The sequence below is a fragment of the Fundulus heteroclitus genome, chromosome 13 (genome assembly GCF_011125445.2).
Source record: "Fundulus heteroclitus isolate FHET01 chromosome 13, MU-UCD_Fhet_4.1, whole genome shotgun sequence".
Classification (NCBI taxonomy): domain Eukaryota; kingdom Metazoa; phylum Chordata; class Actinopteri; order Cyprinodontiformes; family Fundulidae; genus Fundulus; species Fundulus heteroclitus.
The window spans coordinates 2983159-2995508 of NC_046373.1; the positions used below are offsets into that span (position 1 = coordinate 2983159).

At 35.0% G+C, this 12350-nt stretch overlaps 1 protein-coding gene across 1 annotated transcript in view; it reads left to right on the forward strand.

Annotated features, from left to right (window-relative positions):
- LOC105934251 (C-type lectin domain family 4 member F) overlaps window positions 1–10826 on the forward strand; it is a 31513-nt gene extending 20687 nt beyond the window's left edge. Inside the window, exons 16-31 of the mRNA XM_036145854.1 lie at window positions 69–125; window positions 351–419; window positions 705–761; window positions 1006–1074; window positions 1362–1418; window positions 1968–2036; window positions 2920–2976; window positions 3981–4049; window positions 4320–4376; window positions 4617–4685; window positions 5552–5608; window positions 5741–5809; window positions 6001–6063; window positions 7211–7353; window positions 9844–9944; window positions 10043–10826. Of these exons, the coding sequence (XP_036001747.1) occupies window positions 69–125; window positions 351–419; window positions 705–761; window positions 1006–1074; window positions 1362–1418; window positions 1968–2036; window positions 2920–2976; window positions 3981–4049; window positions 4320–4376; window positions 4617–4685; window positions 5552–5608; window positions 5741–5809; window positions 6001–6063; window positions 7211–7353; window positions 9844–9944; window positions 10043–10190 (1211 nt within the window). The 3' untranslated portion in view covers window positions 10191–10826. The remainder of the gene's footprint in view (window positions 1–68; window positions 126–350; window positions 420–704; window positions 762–1005; window positions 1075–1361; window positions 1419–1967; window positions 2037–2919; window positions 2977–3980; window positions 4050–4319; window positions 4377–4616; window positions 4686–5551; window positions 5609–5740; window positions 5810–6000; window positions 6064–7210; window positions 7354–9843; window positions 9945–10042) is intronic.
- The last annotated feature ends 1524 nt before the right edge of the window (window positions 10827–12350 follow it).

Genomic DNA, 12350 nt, shown 5'->3' on the forward strand with positions numbered 1-12350 from the left:
TGCTGATAACTATTTGCCTCTTCATGTGAAATATTATCGTATTTAAAGGAAATTTGCTTTATTTACAGCTTCACAGCAAAATTCTTTGGCCAATGAGAGAGACACACTAAAAAGGACAAACACTGGTGAGATGGAGAACGGTGTTTTTACATAATTCACAACTTTAAAGTCAAAACCTGTTTGCTGTAAACTTTGAAGAATTTGGGTAAACTAAAGAGACTGGGAAGATGGATTAACATTTTTTTTACCTTGGAAGTTACAGCACTTATTGAATAAATACAAATTCTGAAAAAATAAAATAAAATTAACATACAGACTAAATATATTAAACGTTGTAACTGTAATTTCAGCCATTGAGGCAACATCCAGAAGTCTCTCAACAGAACGAGACAATCTGAAGAGGCAACTGAACACCTGCAGTAAGTATGGAAAAAAACTTTGAAAAAATTAAACTTTGATGGGAATCCAGGAGCAGCAAGTAGTGTAACAACAAAGTCAACTGAATTTAAATATAACAATAATGTAGGTTAATTATGGTATTACTGATGAAGTTTTTAGTTCAATTGTGATTCTATTACAAGAAAATATTTTTAATTTGTTCTAAACAAGACACAAAAACTGATTAATTTTAATACTGATAGTTTGTTTCTCTTTGACTGTAAATTTATCTCATTATAAATAAAATTAATTTGCTTTACTTACAGCCTCACAGCAAAATTCTCTGACAAACGAGAGAGACGCCCTGAAGAGGACAAACACTGGTGAGATGGAGAACAGCGTGTTTTTTTTTCATTATTTACAGCTTTAATGTCAAAACCTGTTAGTTTATTAACTTTGTTCGCTGTAAGCTTTGAACTATTAGGCTAAAGACACTGGGAAGATGGAAAATAAAATTGACCGTGGTGTAAACCTTGAGAGTTAAAGCAATTATTAAATAAATCCAAATTCATAAAAAATATTTCATTGACAGATTAAATATATTAAACGTTGTAACTGTAATTTCAGCCATTGAGGCAACATCCAGAAGTCTCTCAACAGAACGAGACAATCTGAAGAGGCAACTGAACACCTGCAGTAAGTATGGAAAGAAATTTGTAAAAATTAAACTTTGATGGGAATCCAGGAGCAGCAAGTAATGTAACAACAAAAATCAACTGAATATAAGTATAACAATAATATAGGTTAATTATGGGCTTACCGATTAAGTTTTTGGTTCAATTTTGAATACATTACAAGAAAATGTGTTAATTTGCTCTCAAAAACACACACAAAATGATACATTTTAATGCTGATAGTTATTTGTTTGTCTTTGAATGTAAATTTATCTAATTATAAATAAAATTCATTTGCTTTACTTACAGCCTCACAGCAAAATTCTCTGACAAACGAGAGAGACGCCCTGAAGAGGACAAACACTGGTGGGATGGAAAACAAGATTATTTTTCTTTTTAAAGCTTAATCCATTACAGTTTATTTATTTTCCACTAATTCCGTAGAGAGGTTTTCTCAATGCCCTGTATATACCAAACAGATGTAATTCATGTACTGGGATATACAGTCAATTAATTTCAGTCACATGGAGAAATTTAAAGTCAATCTTTTATATTCCAGTTCACTTTCTAGTTATTAAACAATGCACTCATGTTCAGATTATATCGAAAGAGTTTGCTTAAGGAAAATTGCATGGAGTTGCCAGTGAAATGATGCTCCATAGTCTGGGCATCAACAGGATTGATCACTTATACTGCTTTAATCTTCATAAACATCTCCATTATCCTTACATAAACATGTGTAATCTGGGTGCTGTATGGTTATTAGACAATCAGATATAATTAGAGACTTTTAGTGGCTGGAAATTGGTCAAAGAACTAAACCCCAATGGAAGAAAACCAAGTTTATTATATGCACGGACTACAGTAATAGGGATTTCTGATTAAATATTTTTGAATTTTTTTATTTTATTTCAGCTAATGAGGCCACAACCAGGAGTCTGACAACTGAAAAAGACAACCTGAAGAAGCAGCTGAATACCTGCAGTAAGTTTTGACTCTTCCGTAGTCTTTAAGGAGTGGCAAGTAATTTAATGAGAAAAATACTTGTTTACATGGTATTGCATATAAAGAGCCATGTTAAATTTTGATTCATTTATACACACTTTAAAGATAAACAGTTTATTTAGTCCTAAAATAAAATTATTAATTTCAAAGCCGATAATTATTTGCTTCTGACTGTAAAATAATCTGATCGTATTCAAAGGCAATTTGCTTTACTTACAGCTTCACAGCAAACTTCTCTGACCAATGAGAGAGACACACTAAAGAGGACAAACACTGGTGAGATGGAGAACAGCATTTTATTCATTATTCACAGCTTCAAAGTCAAAACCTGTTAGTTTATTAACTTTGTTCACTGTAAGCTTTGAACTATTAGGCTAAAGACACTGGGAAGATGGAAAATACAATTCATCATGGTGTAAACCTTAAGAGTTATAGCAATCATTAAATCAATTCAAATTCAGAAAAAATATTTTACAGATTAAATATATTAAATGTTGTAACTGTAATTTCAGCCATTGAGGCAACATCCAGAAGTCTCTCAACTGAACGAGACAACCTGAAGAGGCAACTGAACACCTGCAGTAAGTATGGAAAGAAATTTGTAAAAAATTAAACTTTGATGGGAATCCAGGAGCAGCAAGTAATGTAACAACAAAGTCAACTGAATTTAAGTATAACAATAATGTAGGTTAATTATGGTATTACTGAAGAAGTTTTTAGTTTAATTGTGATTCTATTACAAGAAAATATTTTTAATTTGTTCTAAAAAAGACACAAAGACTGATTAATTTTAATGCCGATAGTTCGTTTCTCTTTGAATGTAAATTTATCTCATTATAAAATGAATTTGCTTTGCTTACAGCCTCACAGCAAAATTCTCTGACAAACGAGAGAGACGCCCTGAAGAGGACAAACACTGGTGGGATGGAGAACAAGATTATTTTTATTTTTAAAGCTTAATCCATTTCAGTTTGTTTATTTTCCACTAATTCCGTAGAGAGGTTTTCTCAATGCCCTGTATATACCAAACAGATGTAATTCATGTACTGGGATATGTAGTCAATTCATTTCAGTCACATGGAGAAATTTAAAGTCAATCTTTTATATTCAAGTTGAAAGAATGGACTAGGTGAACTAGTTATACAACAATACTTTCAAATTCAGATTATTAAAAAAAGTTTATTTAAAGGAGCCTTGTGCACACTTAAAAAAATGTTTTTTCTTTCCCATACATGCCCTTACAATTGTCCGACGTGTAAAATGAGCTTTCCTCTATTTACCACAGTTGCCTCTCTAGGCTCCTTTATTCAGTTCATTAGAGAGTGATTCTGGTCGTTTTCTCCTGGCGTGCGGGTATGTGATGTGCTACGTACTCTCGTTCACCCTGACACTTTGTTGAGTCTCTGCCGCTATTGAGGGATTAGCAAGAGAACAAGGGATAACTTTAATATTTATCACCTTCTTACCTCAGAAGCCATTTAACCTCTAATCAAAAGACCTGTGCAGTTGGAGCGGCAGGTGCTACATGTATTTCCTCTTCTCCCATGTGCAGGCATGACACGTGTCGCTTCAACTTGTCACCAGAGGGGGCACACTTGTGTAAAAACTCTGGAACTTGCACTGTGCTCCTTTATGGAAAATTACATAGAATTGGCAGTGAAATGATGCCCCTAAGCATTAAGAAGATTGATCACTAATGCTGCTTTAATTTTCATAAACATCTCCTCTATCCTTACATAAACATGTTGAATCTGTGTGCAGTCTGATAATTACACAAGTAAATATTATTGGAGACTTTTAGGAGCTGGAAATTAGTCAAAGAACTAAACCCAAAAGGAAGAAAATTAAATTAATTATATGCATAGACTAGTAGTAGTAGGGATTTCTGAAAAAATATTTTACAATTTGTTAATTTTATTTCAGCTAATGAGGCCACATCCAGGAGTCTCACAACTGAAAGAGACAACCTGAAGAAGCAACTAAATACCTGCAGTAAGTATACAAATATGTTTAGTCTCCTCCCCACTCTTTAAGCAATAGCAGGTAATTCAACGAGAAAGATACTTTGTTTTTAAGTATAACAATATGTTTACATAGTATTCAATATCCATGTTAAATTTGGATTCAATCAAATTTTCTTTAAAGTGAGTTTATTTAGTCCTAAAAAAGACACCAAAATTATTAATTTTAATGTTGATAATTGTTGGCTGTTGTATGTAAAATAATCTGATTGTATTTGAAATTAATTTGCTTTACTTACAGCTTCACAGCAAAATTCTCTGACCAATGAGAGAGACACACTGAAGAGGACAAACACTGGTGAGATGGAGAACAGCGTTTTTTTCATTATTCACAACTTTAATGTCAAGACATGTTAGTTTATTAACTTTGCTCGCTGTAAGCTTTAAACTATTAGGCTAAAGACACTGGGAAGATAGAAAATAAAATTCACCGTGATGTAAACCTTGAGAGTTATAGCAATCATTAAATAAATCCAAATTCAGAAAAAATATTTCACAGACAGATTAAATATATTAAATGTTGTAACTGTAATTTCAGCCATTGAGGCAACATCCAGAAGTCTCTCAACAGAACGAGACAACCTGAAGAGGCAACTGAACACCTGCAGTAAGTATGGAAAGAAATTTTGTGAATAAGGATGTAGGAGCAGCAAGTAATGTCACAACAAAAATTAACTTTATTAAGTATAACAATCCTGTAAGTTAAATCAGCACCGTGTAACTTTAAACCACTGGGGATGCTAGACATATAACTTCCAGGTTTATCTCCCCTGAAGGCCACTGGCAACAATGCAAAATTAAACAGTCTCCCTCCGTGTTTTAGAATCTGATAGCAGATTCAGAAGTCATTGAGCTACTTGAAAAGACAAGACCACATTCACCCACCTAGATTATACTCAGAGCCACCTATTAGGTATAATATTATACATTATATATATATATATATATATATATATATATATATATATATATATATATATATATATATATATATATATATATATATATATATATATATAAACCCAGGACAAACTTAGACAAAAGTAGAAGCACATAAGGTTAGCTCTCATGTTTAAGGGGAGCTCAGACTGTGTAAAAGCAGAGCTCTACGTCACATGACCCATTCTGTTATTGAGTCGACCCTCTCAAGTTACATAGACGTGTTTTTGAGAAGGGCAGCCCGCACGGAGCATCAATACATACCAAGTGTTGTAAATTGACCTGAAAAATCATTTAATATAATTTCAAATTAAGACAATACTTGGGTCAACACTTGGGTCAAAACATGGCAATACCAATAAGGTTTGTTGTTTATTTTCTTTATTGTATGACTGTTTCTAAGCTTCAAAGAAAAATCTTTCAATTGGCTCCAACACAAAAACCGATGCTGATAATTATTTTGTCTCCGCTTGTAAAATAATCAAATTTTATACAAAATGTAAAATTATATAACATATTACATTTTACTTATAGTTTCACAGCAAAATTCTCTGACTAATGAGAGAGACGCACTGAAGAGGACAAACACTGGTGAGATGGAGAACGACTGTTTTAACTTCTTAACCCATAATCCAATTTAATTATATATTGTGTGCAGTTATGAGGTAATTGTCTGTCATACATGTTTTACTAAAAAATCCAAACGGGATTTTTCTGTGTCAGGTCTTGAAGCCAGGTTCAGAAGTCTATCCCTGGAAAAAGATGAGGCAACCAGGACGCTGAATGCCTGCAGTAAGAATGAAAAACGTGCATTTTAAAATACTAACCTACTGTATTTACTACGAACAATAACTTTCATCTTTGTCAAAATATGATTTTACTTCATAAGTATGTCCAATTAGACATACAGAAGAGCTAAATTTGCATACCAGTAACAGATACATGTATTCCTTCGTGTAATAATGTTTTATCTGCTTTGGCAGCTTGGGAGAAGAGCTCCTTGACTATAGAGAAAGACAAGCTTAATAAGAAATTGACAGATTTTGGTGAGTTTGACTCTAATTTGATAAAACTGACTTCCATAAAGTTTTTTTTGATAAACAAAATATGTTATTCCAGTTATTTAAACTGTGACCAAAAAAGATACTAAAAGATTTTTCCAAGATTCCGCTTGGTACAGTACAATATAATGTCTGTAAAATGTGTACCAAGCAATGAAATGTGCATTTTAGGTTTAAGGTCAAACAGTTACCCAAATCTATACAACATAGAAAACTTTGTTTTGCATTTTCTTGCTGATTTTGGGCCATAGCTTTCAAGATCACCCGGTGTTAAGGTCATCCCTCATCCTAAGTGTCACTTTATGCACCACAATGCATCGTACATATGCATGTTTGACATTTGAACCTAGTTTTGTTTAGATATGCTCCAGGTCAGTTCAACACTTCACCAGCTCAGACTCCTAATTTACAACTAGCCATTGCTGTTTCAACCTAACCTCTTTCCTTTTCATACCCATAAACAAACCATTTTGTACCCATGTATTTATTTATTTATTTACTTATTTTAGAAATATCTTAATGAATTGGTTAGTATTATCAGAAATGCTCAAATCTTCAGTTTAATTTTATTTTATAATATTTTCCTCTATAGTTTCCACTAATTGTGGATCTGATCCTTTAGTCATTGTGACTGACCTTCTTTCAGTTGAAATGATTTACCTTGAATCATATAAACACAATTTTCCAACGAAGACAGTAAGAAAATTACTTTATAAACAATAATCGGATGTCAAGGCAGGTACAAACTGGTGCGGTGTCAGTACAAAACCTCTAGAGGCAGATTGCTCCTCGTCATATCCAATACAAACATTTCCAAACTGCAAAAGTAAGAAATAGTCATGATGACATGGTATAAAATGGTTTGCAGTCTTTCGAATTGTAAAGTACAAATCAGTGTTTAAAAGGATTTATACAGTTGCTATTACTTGAAATATCTCACACTGAATTGTAGAATAAACACAATTTTTGTCTGCGTTCAACTTTTTTTGTTTTTTTCCCTCCCTAATAATGGTCTTATTTCTATCAAAAATTGTTAATAATAAACATAAATACTGAACATTAAAATTAATGTCATTATGTTGGTAGATACAGCATTGATATTTTTTTTCTTTATCTTTTTTTTTATTAACAGCTTATTTTGCGGAGAAAAAATGGCTGTATTTCAGTGGTAGCTTCTATTATATTTCTTCAACCAAGAAGACCTGGCTGAGCAGCCGGTATGACTGCTGGGGTAAAAATGCCGAGTTGGTGATCATAAACAGCAGAGAGGAAGAGGTTTGTATACAAATATTTGATTCAGTGGAGTAAATAAGTATATTTCTCAATTTCTTGAACAACTTTGAGTCCCAATCAATGTGTTCCGAGATAGGATGGTCAATGCCAGTAGGTTAGGATGCATGAGTCACAGTGATAACTCTGGACCCTCTTTTTAACATCTAATGATGTGTATTTCTAGAAGCTGAAGCATATTTTGAGTACTTTGAATGTTGTTGGTTTTTTTTTTTTACAAAAGCCTTAAGCCACCTTTAGGTTTTGACTGTTTTGAAGGGTGAGGCTTTGTTTTTCTTTTTGTTTTTTGTAAGTCAGCAAGGTGTAAAAAGGTTTGTTTTAGATGTTGGCTGTTTTTTTCCTCTCAGTTTTAAACACATGACAAAGGACCTGGGAAGTGCACTTCACCATTTGTAAAACCAAAAAGAGGTTAAAAGATTAAACAACTGGACTTCTGTTCTGAAGCTGAAGACATCTTGCTTCCCATCCAGGAAGCGAAATTCAAAATGTCTGGAGTAGTGTGGAGTTCCAAGCTTTTCTAGGCCTCGTTAGGGCTTAGATTCGCATGTAGATACCATACCATTTGTATATTTATATAATTACCACTTGCTAAGACTTAGTGAATAACCTATCCTGGCAAGCCAGAGCAATCTGGGTCTGCTCCCATTGAGGAGGGATTTGGAGGGTAACTTTCCAAGCTGATTGGGCGACGCAACACCTAGTGCCAACCTACCAAAGGTTGGTTTTAGCCAATTACGGTATCAAAATGAAAATTTAAGCAGCAGGATTCATGAGAAAGCACAACAAGTTTATACAGGTCAAGGCACTTCTTGCTATTCTTCTTTCAAAGAAGAAATTGCGGATTCTGTAAAAAAAACTGATGTGATAGCAGCAGCTACGTGTGCATCCCCCAGTGCCGCCATGTTTACATTGGTTCGGCTGTGGGCTCTGCACCCCTTGCTTTCGTCGCAGCTGGTATGTCCCGCCTTAAACCATAATACTGCGACGTGATTGGGCCAAACCCTTTTTGGTTCAGGCCTGAACGATTGAGACTGGAGCGGGACAAGAAGAATGTGCATGCACAAACACTGCGAGAATTCAGCTTGCACGCAAGGTTATGAATAACTCAATTGCTTAGAGTTTTTTTTCTGAAAAACTTTTGTACTTGAGATATTTTCACTCAACATAAGATGGCTGAAGAACACATAAGATGTTTAAGAACTAAATTTGAAGATTAGAATAGAATAGACTTTTTTGTCATTGTACCAGGAGGTACAAAAAAAATTGAAAGGTACTCACCCTAAGCTAACGTACACCACGGTTGGTGGGGGCTTATCACTTTGGGTGAGTCTGTTTGGGACTCATGACTTATGGCTTTGGGTGAGTAGGGGTGGGTGTTGCTTGTGTAACCATGTTTGTGTCCAGTCCATATGGCCCAGGGGGAAAACTGTCAGTCTGCTGGTGTGGGATTTTGTTGACCTGCAGCACTTTCCAGAGGGCAATAAGTCACACAGGGGGTTCGTCGGGTGGGAGGAGTCACCTGTGATGGCCTTAATTCTCTTGAGGCAACATGCCAATGTTTTCCAGGCTGTTTGGAGGGCAGCTATTGATCTTTTGGGCAGTGTGTATAACCCTCTGCAACATCTTCTTGATGTTGTACCATGTTGTACCAAACACCCAAGCAGTATGTCAGTACGCTCTCCACCGAGGGGTGATAGAAGGCCAGGAGCAGTTTTGTGTCCAGGTTGTTCTTCTTGAACCCAGGAAGTGAAGCTGCTGCTGGGCCTTCTTGACCAGGGCTCTGATGTTGTTGACCCAAGAGTTATCTGTGGTGATGAGGGCGCCCAGCAACCTAAAGGTGGTAACATTTTCCACCTGTATACCATCTATGAGGAGGGGTGTGTCATCCTGTCTTATTTTATTGAAGTTCATTAACAGTTCTTTTGTTTTGTGGACATTCAGGGTCAGGTTGTTTCTCGAGCCACCGGCACAACCGTTCCTCCACCTCAGCTCTGAACGCTGTCTCGTCCACGTCACTGATGAGACCAACCACAGTTGTATCATCTGCATATTCGTTAATGCGGTTGGTTGGGTGGGTTGAGCAGCAGAGTTGAGATTGCCTCCAATGGTGACACGCCTTGGTTTTATTCATTGAGGGAGATGCCACTCCACCCCCTCACGCTGCCTCTACCAAAAAACTAAGAAACTTTGTTACAAAAAATAATCAACTATAGACATGTACTCTGCTTTTTTGCAAAAACATTTATCAAAAATGTCTATTGATTCTCTGGACATAAGGGTTATTTATCCAAGACGTTGTATTCGGTTTTTCAAACCATAAGTTAACTTATTTACAGAAACTTCAGAATAACGTTTCCCCGCAAGCTTGTGTGAAACTGTCAAATTGGAATAAATGACTTCAGCAACACTGATTTTCTGGATAATGATTCAGCACTGAAATAATTATTTACTTATGTACCTGTTTGTGTGATCAAGCAATTTACAAGGAATTTCCAGACTAAAGCCTGGATTGGTCTAAGTGACAGAATACGAGAGGGCTTCTGGAAATGGGTGGATGGGACTCCGCTAACAAAAAGGTTCACACATCGATGTTTAGTTCAATTTAATTGGTAGAGGAATCCCAGATCAGTTACATGCAATATTCATTAACCGTTGTGTTCTTTCTTTGTTTCAGCTACTGGTACTCTGGAGAACCTAACCATTATTTTGGCCGAAATGAGGACTGTGTAGAGATTAAGAACTTCAGCTCTGAAGGCAGCTGGAATGATGCTGAATGTGGAAACGAAAACTATTGGATCTGTGAAAAGAATTTGAATGCTTAATAATTGGAAACCAAAACGTTTTCGGGTTTCCTGCTCAAAGGCTTTTCAGAAATCCGGCTGATAAGACAAGAGTATAATGCTGTGCTTTTTGCTTTTCTCACAGAATATACTCGTAGCTGTGCTTCAGGTTATTCTTTGATCAGTTTCTACAAGAATGTTATCAGTACAAAGTTCTAAATGCCCAATTAGCTCAAATGTGAGATCTTTGTGTGTGTTTTGATTGTAACTCTGATATTAGGGTCTTTGTAGTAGACAATAAGAGACTCAGGTGATGTGTGTTACAAGATTATTCAAACTGAGTGGCTCAAAAACGGCCCTGGCAATAACGTAACCCACCCAGATCTAAGCCAAGATCTTAAATTTCAAAACTATTTTTGTAAAAGTTCTCTGCTCATTTTGAAATGGTTTAAATCTGATTTAAGGCTGCTTGCTTTCTGTTTTAAAGATGGCCGATTAAGGACACTCATTTTATTTCCACCCTACTAAGTTTTATTAACTCCACACATTGATGGTTGCATCAATGTGTAGCATGCCTTTCTTTTCTTTGTATTTGAGGTTCAGCAAAAGAGCCACATTAGCTCTAAAGAAACCAACTTATAATAATAATAATTATTATTATTATTATTATTGACTGTTCAAAGGTTTCAATTCAACTGATTTCAATTACTTTTTTAATCTGTTTAATTGATCTAATCCTTTAAAAAAAAATTATTTTTTTCTAGGTAAAATACTGTTAGTCAAGAAAGAAAAACTCATTATGTAACTAAATGTATAAATAAGTTTAATACCATTGCCTGATTGTTTTACTCTATTTTGCATGAAAATGTTCTTAACTAAACATAATTATTCTTGACTGTTCCGCCACATTAGCCATAAAGTAAAGCATTATTAGCATTGCAGTATACTGTTATCCACAGCTTAAATGGCCTATGATATTTTAATACAATAACACTTGTGTAAATGTGTTGGTTTTTAATATTAAGTGAAGGTTAAATAAGTACACACAGTGTGCAACAAAAATATGTTGCACAAAATGAAGTTAAAAACAAATGCAGGAGTTAGCACAACAACAGAAGTGTGCTTTTCAAATGTGGCAGTGAATGTTACCCGACTCTGTTGCTGTCTGATGCTACTGCGATGCTGACAGGGATGAGATGGAGCTGTAGGAAGTGGACTATCCGATTTGGAAAATAAGTGAGTAGTTTTAGAACATGTATGAAGCCTGAGCTGTTACTATGAACCTCCACATGATGAGCCGTGGCACTGACAAAAGACAGTGTCTTATAGGTGTTTAGCTGAATTGCTTTATCCTTTTAAAGAAATCATACATGTTTCTGTGGAAGTAAGTTTGACAACAGGGACTGTTCTTCATCACTGAGCCGAAAAATCAGACATATTCTTTCTCAAGTCTTAAGCACATTTAAGAAGGTTCTCCTCAACATCTCATCAGAGTCTTGGAGCAAACCACAAAGGTGAAAATTTTAGTTGACTAACTTAGGCAAGACCAAGTAGCAGTAAAAACAAAGTGCATATGCATTTGCAAATGTACATATTTTTGTTCACTTCTTTTATTGGCAGAATGACCTCTGTGATGCTGGTTGAGGTTTTACATGTTGGGTAGGACTTAATTTTCAGTCAGCATTTTAAAAACAGAGCTGAGATATATTTTAATCAAACCTAGACTATGAGTACAACAACCATTAAAACAATGTTGCTTGGTGCATGGGAAATGTACTTTAGACAATTTTCTGTCATTCTACATATAACATACAAACATAACTATACAATATGGCATAGTTTGTCAATATATTGGCAATATATTATTTTTAAATCTAAAAAAAAATTAGAGCCATTTTTCTATGTATGGTACAACTTTGTTGGTAAGAGTGAAACCTAGAAAAATGGGATTCAAAAAATAAAGTCACAGCTTCTCTAAATTATGTTTTAGTCCCAAAACTTTAATTCAAACCAATAGTTTCTTCTTATCTGAGTCTGGGATGGTCTAAAGATGTATTACAACTACATGGCGGTTTTGCTTCCCCGATATCCTGCGCTAAATAACCTTTTTTGGTCCAAGTATACCGTCCATCAAATGTCCCTCTCCAATATGGCGGCATCGTTGACATGCCAAACGAATGTGCTGCTCCCTGGTATATCCAT